The sequence below is a fragment of the Balaenoptera physalus genome (genome assembly GCF_965194825.1).
Source record: "Balaenoptera physalus genome assembly, chromosome: 13".
NCBI lineage: Eukaryota > Metazoa > Chordata > Mammalia > Artiodactyla > Balaenopteridae > Balaenoptera > Balaenoptera physalus.
This window is the reverse complement of record NC_138892.1, coordinates 63,809,372-63,821,596: the sequence shown is the minus strand read 5'-3', so window position 1 is coordinate 63,821,596 and position 12,225 is coordinate 63,809,372. Positions and strand designations below refer to the sequence as shown.

General features: G+C 42.1%; 1 protein-coding gene and 1 long non-coding RNA gene across 10 annotated transcripts in view; one reads left to right on the top strand and one right to left on the bottom strand.

The window, feature by feature from the left end:
• Positions 1–3,821: 3,821 nt before the first annotated feature.
• LOC309641496 lies at positions 3,822–12,147 on the bottom strand. Its single transcript, XR_014252640.1, has 2 exons — positions 12,060–12,147; positions 3,822–11,326 (listed from the first exon to the last, which is right to left on the bottom strand). It is a non-coding gene; the product is annotated as an uncharacterized lncRNA (long non-coding RNA).
• ATF1 (activating transcription factor 1) overlaps positions 11,235–12,225 on the top strand; it is a 61,739-nt gene continuing 60,748 nt past the window's right edge. For 2 of the 9 annotated variants that reach the window (XM_082421465.1, XM_082421468.1), the window contains exon 1: positions 11,235–11,348. Coding sequence is in view for 4 of the 9 variants with exons in the window: in XM_082421472.1 (XP_082277598.1) it covers positions 12,040–12,111 (72 nt within the window). In the remaining 5 variants the exon portion in view is untranslated. Of the gene's footprint in view, positions 11,349–11,457; positions 11,778–11,944; positions 12,112–12,225 lie in introns of those variants that run through there. The other 7 variants (XM_082421467.1, XM_082421473.1, XM_082421472.1 and 4 more) reach the window with 7 other exon arrangements.

Genomic DNA, 12,225 nt, shown 5'->3' with positions numbered 1-12,225 from the left:
CTTAAAAGAGAAAGCCATATGATTATCTCAATAGATTCAGGGGGAAAAAAAGATAAACTTCAACATTGACTAATGGAAAAAATTCAAAAAGCAAGGAATAGAAGAAGACTTTTTAAAATTTTTTTATTGAAATATAGTGGATTTACAATGTGTTAGTTTCAGGTGTACAGCAAAGTGATTAAGTTACATATATATGTATATATTCTTTTTTAGATTCTTTTCCATTATAGGTTATTATAAGATATTGAGTATAGTTCCCTGTGCTATACAGCTACACAGTAGGTCCTTGTTGGTTATCTATTTTTTATATATAGTAGTGTGTATATTTTAATCCTAAACTCCTAATTTATTCCTACCCGCCCCTTCCCCTTTGGTAACCATAAGTTTGTTTTCTATGTCTGTGAGTCTATCTTTGTTTTGTAAATAAGTTCATTTGTATTATGTTTTTAGATTCCACATACAAGCAATATTATATGATACTTTTCTTTCTCTCTCTGACTTACTTCACTCAGTATGATAATCTCTAGGTCCATCCATGTTGCTGCAAATGGAATTTTTTCAATTTTTTATGGCTGAGTAATATTCCATTATACATATGTATATATATGCCATATCTTCTTTATCCATTCATCTGTCGATGGAGACTTAGGTTGCTTCCATGTCTTGGCTATTGTAAATAGTGCTGCTATGGCGCATGTATCTTTTCAAATTATAGTTTTCTCTGGATATATATGCCCAGGAATGGGATCACTGGATCATATGGTAACTCTATTTTTAGTTTTTGAAGGAACCTCCATAGTGTTCTCCATAGTGGTTGTACCAATTTACATTCCCACCAGTTGTGTAGGAAGGTTCCTCTCCAGCATTTATTATTTGTAGACTTCTTGATGATGGCCATTATGGTCAGTGTGAGGTGGTACCTCTTTGGAGTTTTGATTTGCATTTCTCTAATAATTAGAAAGACGAACATCTTATTTGCCTATCGACCACCTGTATGTCTTTGGAGAAATGTCTATTTAGATATTCTGCCCAATTTTTAATTTGGTTGTTTTTTTTTTATATTGAGCTGTATGAGCTGTTTGTGTATTTTGGAAATTAATCCCTTGTGGGTCACATCATTTGCAAATATTTTCTCCCATTCTGAGGGTTGTCTTTTCATCTTGTTTATGGTTTCCTTTGCTGTGCAAAAGCTTTTAAGTTTAATTAGGTCCCATTTGTTTATTTTTGTTTTTATATCCATTACTCTAGGAGACAGATCCAAAAAAATATTTCCGTGATTTACGTCAAAGAGTGTTGTGCCTACGTTTTCCTCTAGGACTTTTATAGTATCCATTCTTACATTTAGGTCTTTAATCCATTTTGAGTTTATTTTTGTATATGGTGTTAGAAAACGTTCTAATTTCATTCTTTTACATGTAGCTGTCCAGTTTTCCCAGCACCACTTATTGAAGAGACTGTCTTTTCTCCATTGTATATACTTGCCTCCTTTGTTGTAGATTAATTGACCATAGGTGCTTGGGTTTATTTTCTGGGCTTTCTATCCTGTTCCATTGATCTGTATGTCTGCTTTTGTGCCAGTACCATACTGTTTTGATTACTGTAGCTTTGTAGTATAGTCTGAAGTCAGGGAGCCTGATTCCTCCTGCTCCATTTTTCTTTCTCAAGATTGCTTTGGCTATTTGGGGTCTTTTGTGTTTCCATACAAATTTTTTTAATTTTTGGGAATTCCCTGGTAGTCGAGTGGTTAGGACTCAGAGCTTTCACTGAAGTGGGCCTGGGTTCAATCCCTGGTCAGGGAACTAAGATCCAGCAAGCTGGGTGGCGTGGCCAAAAAAATTTTTTTGTAATTAAAAAAAAATAATAAAATTTTTTTTGTTTTAGTTCTGTGGAAAATGCCTTTGGAATTTGATAGGGATTGCACTGAATCTATAGATTGCCTTGGTAGTATGGTCATTTTAATAGTATTGATTCTTCCAATCCAAGAACATGGTATATCTTTCTGTCTGTTTGTGTTGTCATCAATTTCTTTAAGCAGCGTCTTCTAGTTTTCAGAGTACAGGACTTTCGCCTCCTTAGGTAGGTTTATTCTTCGGTGTTTTATTCTTTTTTGATGTGATGGTAAGTAGGATTGTTTCCTGTTTGCAGATGACATGGTACTATACATAGAAAATCCTAAAGACTCTACCAGAAAACTACTAGACCTCATCAATGAATTCGGTAAAGTTTCAGGATACAAAATTAATATACAGAAATCTATTGCATTTCTATAAACTAACAATGGAATAGCAGAAAGAAAAATGAAGACTTCTTTGATAGATCATCTATTACAAAACTACAGTAAAAAATACTTAATGGTGATACTTTAGAAGCACTACCATGAAAGTCAAGATTATGATGAGGATGCTTACTGTCTATCACTGTTTCTATTCAGCATTGTACTTAATATTATAGCTAGCATAATTAGGGGAAAGAGAATGAGCTATATGAATTGGATACAAAGGAAGAAAAACATTAATATTTGTAGACAGTATGATAGTCTATGTTGAAAATACAAGAGAATCTACAAATTTAAATAAGAATTTAGCAAGATCACTGAATACAAGATAAACATATAAAAATCAATAGCATATGTCTCTAGTTTATGCTAATGGTGGAGTTAACTTGGTCAGATTAACCCTCCCAAAGATAGAAATAACTACATTTAAAAATTAAATGCAGTAGGTGACATTTGTGTGTTTGTGACTTTTTGTCTGAGGACATCCCCATAACTCCAAATAGCTTAAGTGGTAGAGACCCACACCCTATTGGCTTAAGGTGTAAAACGACAGAGTTTCAGGTTGGCAGAGCAGCCAGAGAGTAGTTAGGTGAGAAATCTATGCAGGGAGAAAGCCCCAGAAGATATAAGTCCCCAAATCTGCATATAAAATCTGTCAAAATCTTTGACTAATAGCTAAACTAAATTATGTGGAAAAAACCCCAGAGTTCCTGGTGAAACAGAGCATCAGATAGAAGCTGAAAGAGTTAAGCAGAGATTTCAGCCATTGTCCATGACAGAGGAAAATGAGATGGGAAGTTAAGCCCTCTCAAATTAACTGCCTTCTGGAATAAAAATCACTCTGTAAAAGAGTATAATCCATCCCAATGATAAAACTACTAGAAATCTGAAGAAACAGAAAAATATGACTCATACTTAAGGAAAAAGAAAATCAGTCAATAGATACCAACTGCAAGATCACTCAGATGTTGCAATTAGTAGTCAAGAGCTTTAAATCAGCCATTTTATATATATATATATATATATATATATATATATACACACACACACACACACATACTGGGACTTAAAGGGAAATATACACACAGTGGATAAACAGGGAATCTAGCAAAGAAATAGGAACTATAAAAAAAGAATCAAATGTAAATTCCAGGACTGAAAAGTACAATATTGAAATGAAAAATTGAGGAACTTAATGAGCTTAACAACAGATTGAAGATGGTATAATAAAGAATAAGTGGGGCTTCCCTGGTGGCACAGTGGTTGAGAATCTGCCTGCCAATGCAGGGGACATGGGTTCGAGCCCTGGTCTGGGAAGATCCCACATGCCGCGGAGCAACTAAGCCCGTGCGCCACAACTACCTAGCCCACGTGCCACAACTTCTGAAGCCCACGCTCCTAGAGCCTGTGCTCTGCAGCAAAAGCCACTGCAATAAGAAGCCCATGCACCACAACAAAGAGTAGCCCCTGCTCTCCACAACTAGAGAAAGCCTGCGTGCAGCAACACAGCCAAAAATAAATAAATAAAACAGATAAATTTATTAAAAAAAAAAAAAAGAATAAGTGGACTTGATGACTGATTATCAGCCTGAAGAACAAAGAGAAAAAAGACTGAAGAAAAAAAATAATGAAGAAAGCTTTAGAGTCCTTTGGAGTTCCAGGTGGGAAAGAGAATGGGACATAAAAAAATACGTGCAGAGGACTTCCCTGGCAGTCCAGTGGTTAAGACTCCCTGCTCCCAATGCAGGGGGCATGGGTTCAATCCCTGGTCAGGGAACTAAGATCCCGCATGCCGCACGGTGCAGCCAAAAAAAATAAAAAATGTGCAGAAATAGTGGCAAAGCTCCCCAAATTTGGAAAGACATATATTTACAAACTGAAGAAACTCCAGGAACCCCAAGTGGTATATAGAAAACCACACTTAAACATGATCAAGGGCAAACAGCTAAACTTCAATAAAGCAAAAGTCTTACAAGTAGCCTAGGGGAAGTGACACATTATATACAGGAGAACAATGATACAATTAATAGCCAACTTCTCATTAGTAATAACAGAAGCCAGAAGAACACAGAATGATATAGAGTGCTGGAAGGAAAAAAAAAGCTGTCCAGTTCTATACCTCATCAGACTATCCTTCAAACATGAAGGTGAAACCTCAATCTGATAAAGACCATCTATGAAAAAATTCACTGCTTACACCACACTTAATAGTGAAAAACTGGATGATTTCTCCCTAAGGTTGGGAACAAGGCAAGAAAGTCTGTTCTCACCACTTTCATTCAACATTGAATAAAAGGCAATTAGGCAAGAAAAAGAAACAAAAGGCATCCAGATTGAACAAGAAAAATTAAGGCTATCTCTAGTCCCAGAAGAAATGACTTGTATATATGAAATCCTAAGGAATACACACACCCAAACTATTAAACAAGTTCAGCAAGGTTGCAGAATACAAGATCAATAAAAAATATATTATTTCTATTTACTAGCCATGAACATTCCAAAAATGAAATTTAAAAACCAATTCTAGGAATTCCCTGGTGGCGCAGTGGTTAAGAATCCGCCTGCCAATGCAGGGGACACGGGTTTGAGCCCTGGTCTGGGAAGATCCCAAGTGCCGCGGAGGAACGAAGCCCATCCGCCATGACTACTGAGCCTGCACTCTAGAGCCCACGAGCCACAACTACTGGAGCCCACATGCCACAACTACTGAAGCCCACACGTCTAGAGCCCATGCTCCGCAACAAGAGAAGCCAGCAAGATGAGAAGCCCGCGCACTGCAACGAAGAGTGGCCCCTGCTCGCCGCAACTAGAGAAAGCCCACGTGCAGCAACGAAGACCCAACACAGCCAAAAATAAATAAATAAAATAATTTTTTTAAAATTCTATTTAAAATAGCCTCAAAAGGAATAAAATATTACTTATTATAACCAAAGTGCAAACTTGTATACTAAAAACTATGAAATCATTGATAGAAACTAAAGAAGACCTAAACAAACGGAAGGTCATCCCCATGTTCATGGATTGGAAGATTTAATATGGTTAGGATGGCAATATTCCCCAAATTGATCTACAGATTCAATGCAATCTCTGTCAAAATCCCAGCTGACTATTTTGCAGAAATGGATAGAGTGATCCTAGAATTCATCTGGAAGTGTAAGGGACTCAGAGTAGTCAAAACAATCTTGAAAAAGAATAATTAAGTTGGAGCACTTGCACGTCCATATTTCAAAACCTACTACAAAGCTATAATAAGGAGAGTGTGATACTGGCATAGGGATAGACCTATCAGTGGAATAGAATTGAAAGTCCAGAAATGGGAAAACCTCTGAAACTGTCCCCAACCCAGCCAAGTTAATAAAACAATAACAATATTAATATTGTATCTCGGGGGGGAATGGTGGAGATTAGTGCCATTCGTAAGGATGTCAGATTCAGAGGTGTTGGTCCTTGTTTATTAAGCTCTTTTTAAATTCACCAGTCTGGTCCCTGCAGAAATTCTTGGATCCTGGGGGATGGCAGTGCACTACTGCAAACTCAACCAGATAGTAGACCCAATTATAGCTGTTGTACTTGTATCTTTGCTAGATCAGATTAATAAGGTCTCAGGTACATGGTATGTAGCCATTGATTTGACAAATGTGTCTTTTTGTATTCCAATCAAGAAAGAGAATCAGTTCTCATAACAAGGAAAATAATTTGCAACTATGTGTGGTGATGGATATTAACTAGACTTATTGTGGCGATCATTTTGTAATATATACATATATTGAATCTGAAAACTAATATAATGCTATATGTCAATTATATCTAATTTTTTTTTTAATTTTTTAAAGAATCAGAAGTAGTTCACATTCACATAGAAGGGACAGGAACATACATTTATGGTTTTGCCCCAGAATTACATTACGTGACATCACTCTGATCACACAGACAGAACAAGAAGTGGTTAGTACACTGAAGGTCTTGGTAAGCTGCATGCAATCCAGAGGATGGGAAATAAACTCTATGAAAGATTCAGAGGTCTAGTGCTCAGGGGCATGCTGACATATCCCCGAAGACAGAAATAAACAAATTACTGCATCTTGCATTCCCTTTCTCGAAGGAAGCACAGTCTTTGGTAAGCAGGCCTCTTCAGGTTCTGGGGACAATACATTCTATGCCTAGTAATACTGCTCTGGACAGTATACCAGGTGACAGCTTTAAGTAAGGTTTGGAGTCATATGGTGTTGCAGATTCCATGGAGGTGACAGTCGTGGAAAAAGAAGCAGTGGGAAGTTTATGGCAAGACCCAGTGGGAGAATCACAATGCAAGCTATTGAAATCCAGGAGCAAGAATATGCCAGTTGTAGCAGAGAATTGTAAGCCTTTTGAAAATAGCGACTGGTGTGCTACTGGGCCATGATAGAGATGGAAAACTTGACCAGGGGACCCCAAGTAACTATGCATCTGGAACTGGCCATCATTGGCTGGATTCTGTCAAATGCACCAAGTCGTAAAGTCAGATGGGCCCAACACCAAGACATCATAAGACAGGAACATTACACCTAGGACCAAGCCTAAGCAGAATCAGAGGACACAAGCAATATGCGTGCAGAGACAACCCAGAACCCGCTGTTACCCACTGCAGATGCACCTAATTGTTCTTTACTCAGCTCATACCTATGGCCATAGTGGTGCATGGGGGTGGCTCCAGCTGAAGCAGGTGTAAAAAGCCCGTTTGGGGGGCTTCCCTGGTGGCGCAGTGGTTGAGAATCTGCCTGCCAATGCAGGGGACACGGGTTCGAGCCCTGGTCTGGGAAGATCCCACGTGCCGCGGAGCAACTAGCCCCGTGAGCCACAAATACCGAGCCTGCGCGTCTGGAGCCTGTGCTCCGCAACAAGAGAGGCCACGATAGTGAGAGGCCCGCGCACCGTGATGAAGAGTGGCCCCCGCTTGCCGCAACTGGAGAAAGCCCTCGCATAGAAACGAAGACCCAACACAGCCAAAAATAAAATAAATAAATAATAATTTAAAAGCCTGTTTGGCTTATGGGTGGGTTATGACCATTTTCAGGGGTAACTTTGAAGGGCAGTTGCAGCGGAAATCTTCCCAATTGGCAAGTATTAATGTGATCACCCATTTTGTGTGGAAGGAGAAGTGGCTCAAAGTGAGAATATATATGAACTCATGGGCAGTGGCAAATGGCCTGGCCAGTTGGTCAGTGTCTTAAAAGGAAAAAGACTGGAAGATTGGCTGCAGCAAGGTCTGGAGTAGAGGTATATGGATGGATATAGGGGAGGGAAGACAGAGTATGAAGATCTTTGCTTCATATATCAATGCCCATGAAAAAGAATTCACCATGGAAGAGACACTGAACATTCAAATAGAATGACGTGGCTGGTTGATGTCAGCCACATACTGGCCATCTCAGTATTGGCACAATAAGCACATGAATGGAATAGATACAGTGGCAGGGATGGAGGCTATGCAGAGGCCCAATGGCAAGGACTCCCACTTACCAAGGCTGACTTAGATACCGCTGTCTCTGAATCTTCACGTAAATATTGACAGAGACCAACACTGAGCTCCCAAGGTGGCACTATTTATTTAGGAGACTAATTGGCCACTTGATAGTAAGTTGACAACACTAGGCTTCCTCCATCCTAGAAGGGCTAGTGATTTGTTCTCATGTGAATAGACTTACCTTTTCTGGATAAGAATTTGACCATCCTGCCCTCTGAGCCTCACCCAGCATCACTACCTGGGGGCTTACAAAGGGGCATGATACTTGCAGGCTGCTCTGACCAACATAAAGAAGTTTCCTCCAGTAAGCTGAATTTCATTTCCAAGCTCTCTTGTTACAACTCTGTAATCATAATCTTGAAGGTAAATAATTTGATTACTTATACACTCCAACTAGCACAATAACTAGTACTTGTCCATTGCAGGATTTTTCTAGCGGAACCAGCTAGGAGTCTACTGCAATTCACAATGCAAGAAATAATGATAGGTTGGACTTAGGGGGTAGTGGTGAGGTACACAGAAAGGGAGGAGGTCACATGGAAATAATTTCTCCTGTATCCAGGTGTATTAGGATTCTAGAAATTATAGTAATCAAAGTAAGCCAGTCTAAATAGAAAAGTGCTATTCATTAGAAGGACAAAAGGTGGCTCATGGAACCTAAGGGCTGAGGCAGGCAGCAGGTTCTAGAACTGGGGCCTACAAAGCCACTGGGTAGCTCTCTCAGCTCATCTGCATCGTTCACAGATGGAAGAGGCTCATTACAAAGCTCCTAAGCTTTAGGATCATTTAACTAGAGAAAGATTAATTTTTGTCCAAAGACAAATTTCTATAGGGGAGACTCTGATGGCCCAGCTTGGGTCAGGTGCCCACTGTTGGTAAGATATGGATGACTGTGAGAAGTTCCCATAAAAAGGAGGAGGGATAGATGGACAGCCCTGTAGTTGTCCACTACTCCAAGGGCCTCATAGACTAGTTCTAGGAGGTCAATTCAAGCATGGTTAAGATGAAGCAGCAAAGTTTCAGAGCTAAGTTATCTGGGACAACCCTGTTTTAGGAGTGTTAGCTGAGACAGTACGATTGTAGTTCATAAAATCCCTGCAAGCATTTAGGACCTATCCTTAGTTAGGTTTTTAATTTTTGTATTTTTTAATTTTTGGCTGCATTGGGTCTTTGTTGCTGCACATGGGCTTTCTCTAGTTGCAGCAAGCGGGGGCTACTCTTCATTGCAGTGCACGGGCTTCTCACTGCAGTGGCTTCTCTTGTTGCTGAGCATAGGCTCTAGGCAGCATGGGCTTCAGTAGTTGTGGCACGCGGGCCCTAGAGCGCACGGGCTTCAGTAGTTGGGGCTCGCGGGCTGTACAGCACAGGCTCAGTAGTTGTGGCGCACAGGCTTAGTTGCTCCGCAGCACGTGGGAACTTCCCGGACCAGGGACTGAACCCATGTCCCCTGCATTGGCAGGCAGATTCTCAACCACTGTGCCACCAGGGAAGTCCCCTTAGTTAGGTTTTCCTGCGAGTTTAGACTTGAGTATTGAAAAAGGACAAAACAACAACAAAAAAATTAAACCTATTTTTAGACCACAAAGCCAACATTTACTAGCTTTAAATAATTTCTGCCCTTTGAGAGCTACCCTGTTCCAGATACTGTTTCACAGCTCTCAAGTCCTCCACTCCAGCTCAGTCCTTTTGTTAACCCATGAGGCTTCTCAGGGTGTGCAGCCAATTAATGTTTTTAGCTAAGTTTCCAGCAGTTATATTGCAGTATCTTCCATACTAATATCCAACATTTATTTAATGCTTACTCTGTGTCAGGCACTGGCTCTAACTTTACAGGTGTTAAACTCATTCAATCTACAAAACTGCATGGGATAGGTAGTACTGTTAAACCCATTTCATTATAATGTCCCTCTCTCCTAACTAGAAAACAGTACTCCAGGAGAGCCCATGAGGTGTCACCACTGGCTTGACCAGTTTATTTTCAAACAGTTACCTTTGAAAGGTAATTGAAAGTTAAATTTCTTTGTTTCACTCTACTTCCTCCCTTCTGAAGTCAAAGACCTGCCCATCTGGTTTATAAAACTCTATTTGGATAGAACTATGTGCATCATAACCAAGACTTTTTTTTTCTTCATCTTCAGTTATTCCTCAAGTTGCAGAAGAGTAGTAGGTACAGCTTGTGACACTTCCATGAGAAAGAAACAAGGCTGGTGGAAATACTTGTGAGTGGCAGTGTTGCACAGCATAATATTTGATTTAGACTTAAGATACTTTATGGGTGTTAGAGGAACTAAAGAAGGAGCAGTCCATGCACATTTTGAAGGTTTCAGTAATTTAGTTTCTTTTGATGGTTGACGTTTTTCAGTCTCCCCATCCCTCTTGTGCTGATCAACATTTGTTAAGCATTCTGTCTTCTAAGGAAGAAACAACGGAACAAGAAAAGAACAATAAACTTAGAAGCAGCCTTCCAGCCATTAATATTCTGGATTCTAGAACGACTGTCGCTGGACTTTGTTAATCATGAAAGGCCGATGTCTGAGAATCTCTTCTCCACTCCTTACCTTTATAAGGCACTTTGCTTTCCTATGATATATGACATTTTGATTCTTTAAATGTTGGGACATGGGATGAGTATTACACTTTTCCCAACTTTGATAAGAAGAGACACTTAGAGAGGCTGGGTGATTTGCCTAATCAAAAGTGTAAAGTAAGGGCAGTTACCTATTGTAGGTTTTAATAGGTAGTCAGTGAATGACAATGGATAAACATTAGTGAGTTCTTAGGACAGTCTGGCACTGAGTAACTCTTGAGCTTTAAATCACATTATCTGGCCCTAAAGGTCAAACCAGGAAGGGCTCTATCCAGTCAATCAGTTTCTTACTTGGAGATCTCAAACTAGTAAACTTTCAGAAGAATTCTGGAACTTTCTATCAAGAGCAAACTGAAAGGTTTATCATTTGTTGTTTATTATCACTAGAAAACCATCAAAGAAGATTTTGCAAGGAAATGAATAAAGAAAAAAAATTCGGAATAATGCATAATCCCTTCTCCAGAAAGGGAGACACACATTAAAAAATATTTTTTAAAGTTTCTGTAATATATCAAAATGACGGTGTGATTTTATTTTACGACACTCGATCGTACGTAACTTTTTTCTAGTTTAAAAGGTGGGGTAGATCTGTGCTTCAGCGTGACACAGTAAGTCCCACTAACACACTAGCCCTACGAGCACCTTGTGGGTGTGGCTTTTAATCCTTTCATGTGTGATGAAAGATACAACTCTTAACGCAGTTTTCCGGGATTAACATTAGTCTGGGTGGTAAGAAAAGCTGAGGACAAGCCTTCAAGCTTCAAGTCACTCTGTCTACAAGAGGCGGGCAGGTCAGGCGTGGGTCAAGGCCGGGGAGGACGACACCTCTAGGCCACAGCAAATAGGCGCTGAGCGCAACGCCCCAACCGAAGAAAACTGCCCCACGCCGAGCGGTCTCCTGACACCCCGAGCAGTGAGCTGGCCTCCGAAAACACGTGTGGGAGCAGTGGGGACAGAGCTCCTGAAGCAAAAAGGAACCGCAGGTAACTGTCACGCCCCACTCTCGCCAGAATAACACCTCCGCAACACTAACTCGCCACCCCGGAGTGGCCCGGCACAAGATGGCGGCGCGTCACGTGCGCAACGCGATGACGTAGCACGGCGGCCCGCAAGGAGGGACGGCCCTAACCTCACCCCCCACGCTTAGTTACTCAGTTTTGCCCCCCTTCCCTCCCCCGCCCCCGGCCTGGTGTAGATCATGCCGCCAGTGGCGGCCCTGACTGCCGAGGAAACGGTAGCCTAGGACAGTTAGCTGTTACGTGACACTGATTCTCCCTGCCCCGCCTGACCCCTGAGAAAGAGGCACGTCCCCGCCAAGCGAGGGGGTGGGGAAGTGGGTAGTGAATTCGGATCCACCTGGGAGGGGGGAGTGGAAGTTCCCGCCCCGGACAGCGGCGAGGCGGCAGCCACAGGTAAGCGGGGGGCGGGGGTGGGACGGGCTCCCCTATCCCCGGGCAAGGGGAGGGCGCGGGGGCGCGGCGCCGGCGGGGACGCCAAGCCGGGTAGCGCGCCTGGTGGGGGTCGTGCGGGGCCGCCAAGGTGGGGGAGGGGCGCGGAGGGCGCGCGGCGGAAGGAGGAGGGGCTGCCCGCGGTTCCGGTTCTCCTGCTTTGGCCCCCGGCGCCCCTTCAGTCGGTGGTCTTTTCCTTCCTCCCTCTCGCCTGCTGCCCCCCCCAATGAAAATTAAACCGAAGACCTCTTGCCGCAGGGTGGCTTTCGCCTCTGAAGCCGCCCCTCTGCGGCCCAAGGCGAGCGCCCTCCGTCGAAGGTCTCGGGGTTGGGGCGGGAGCCGCGGGGAGGGCGGCGTGGCCTTGGCTTCCGCGCGTCTTCCGCCGAGCGCGGCCCGAGACCGGTTATCTCCG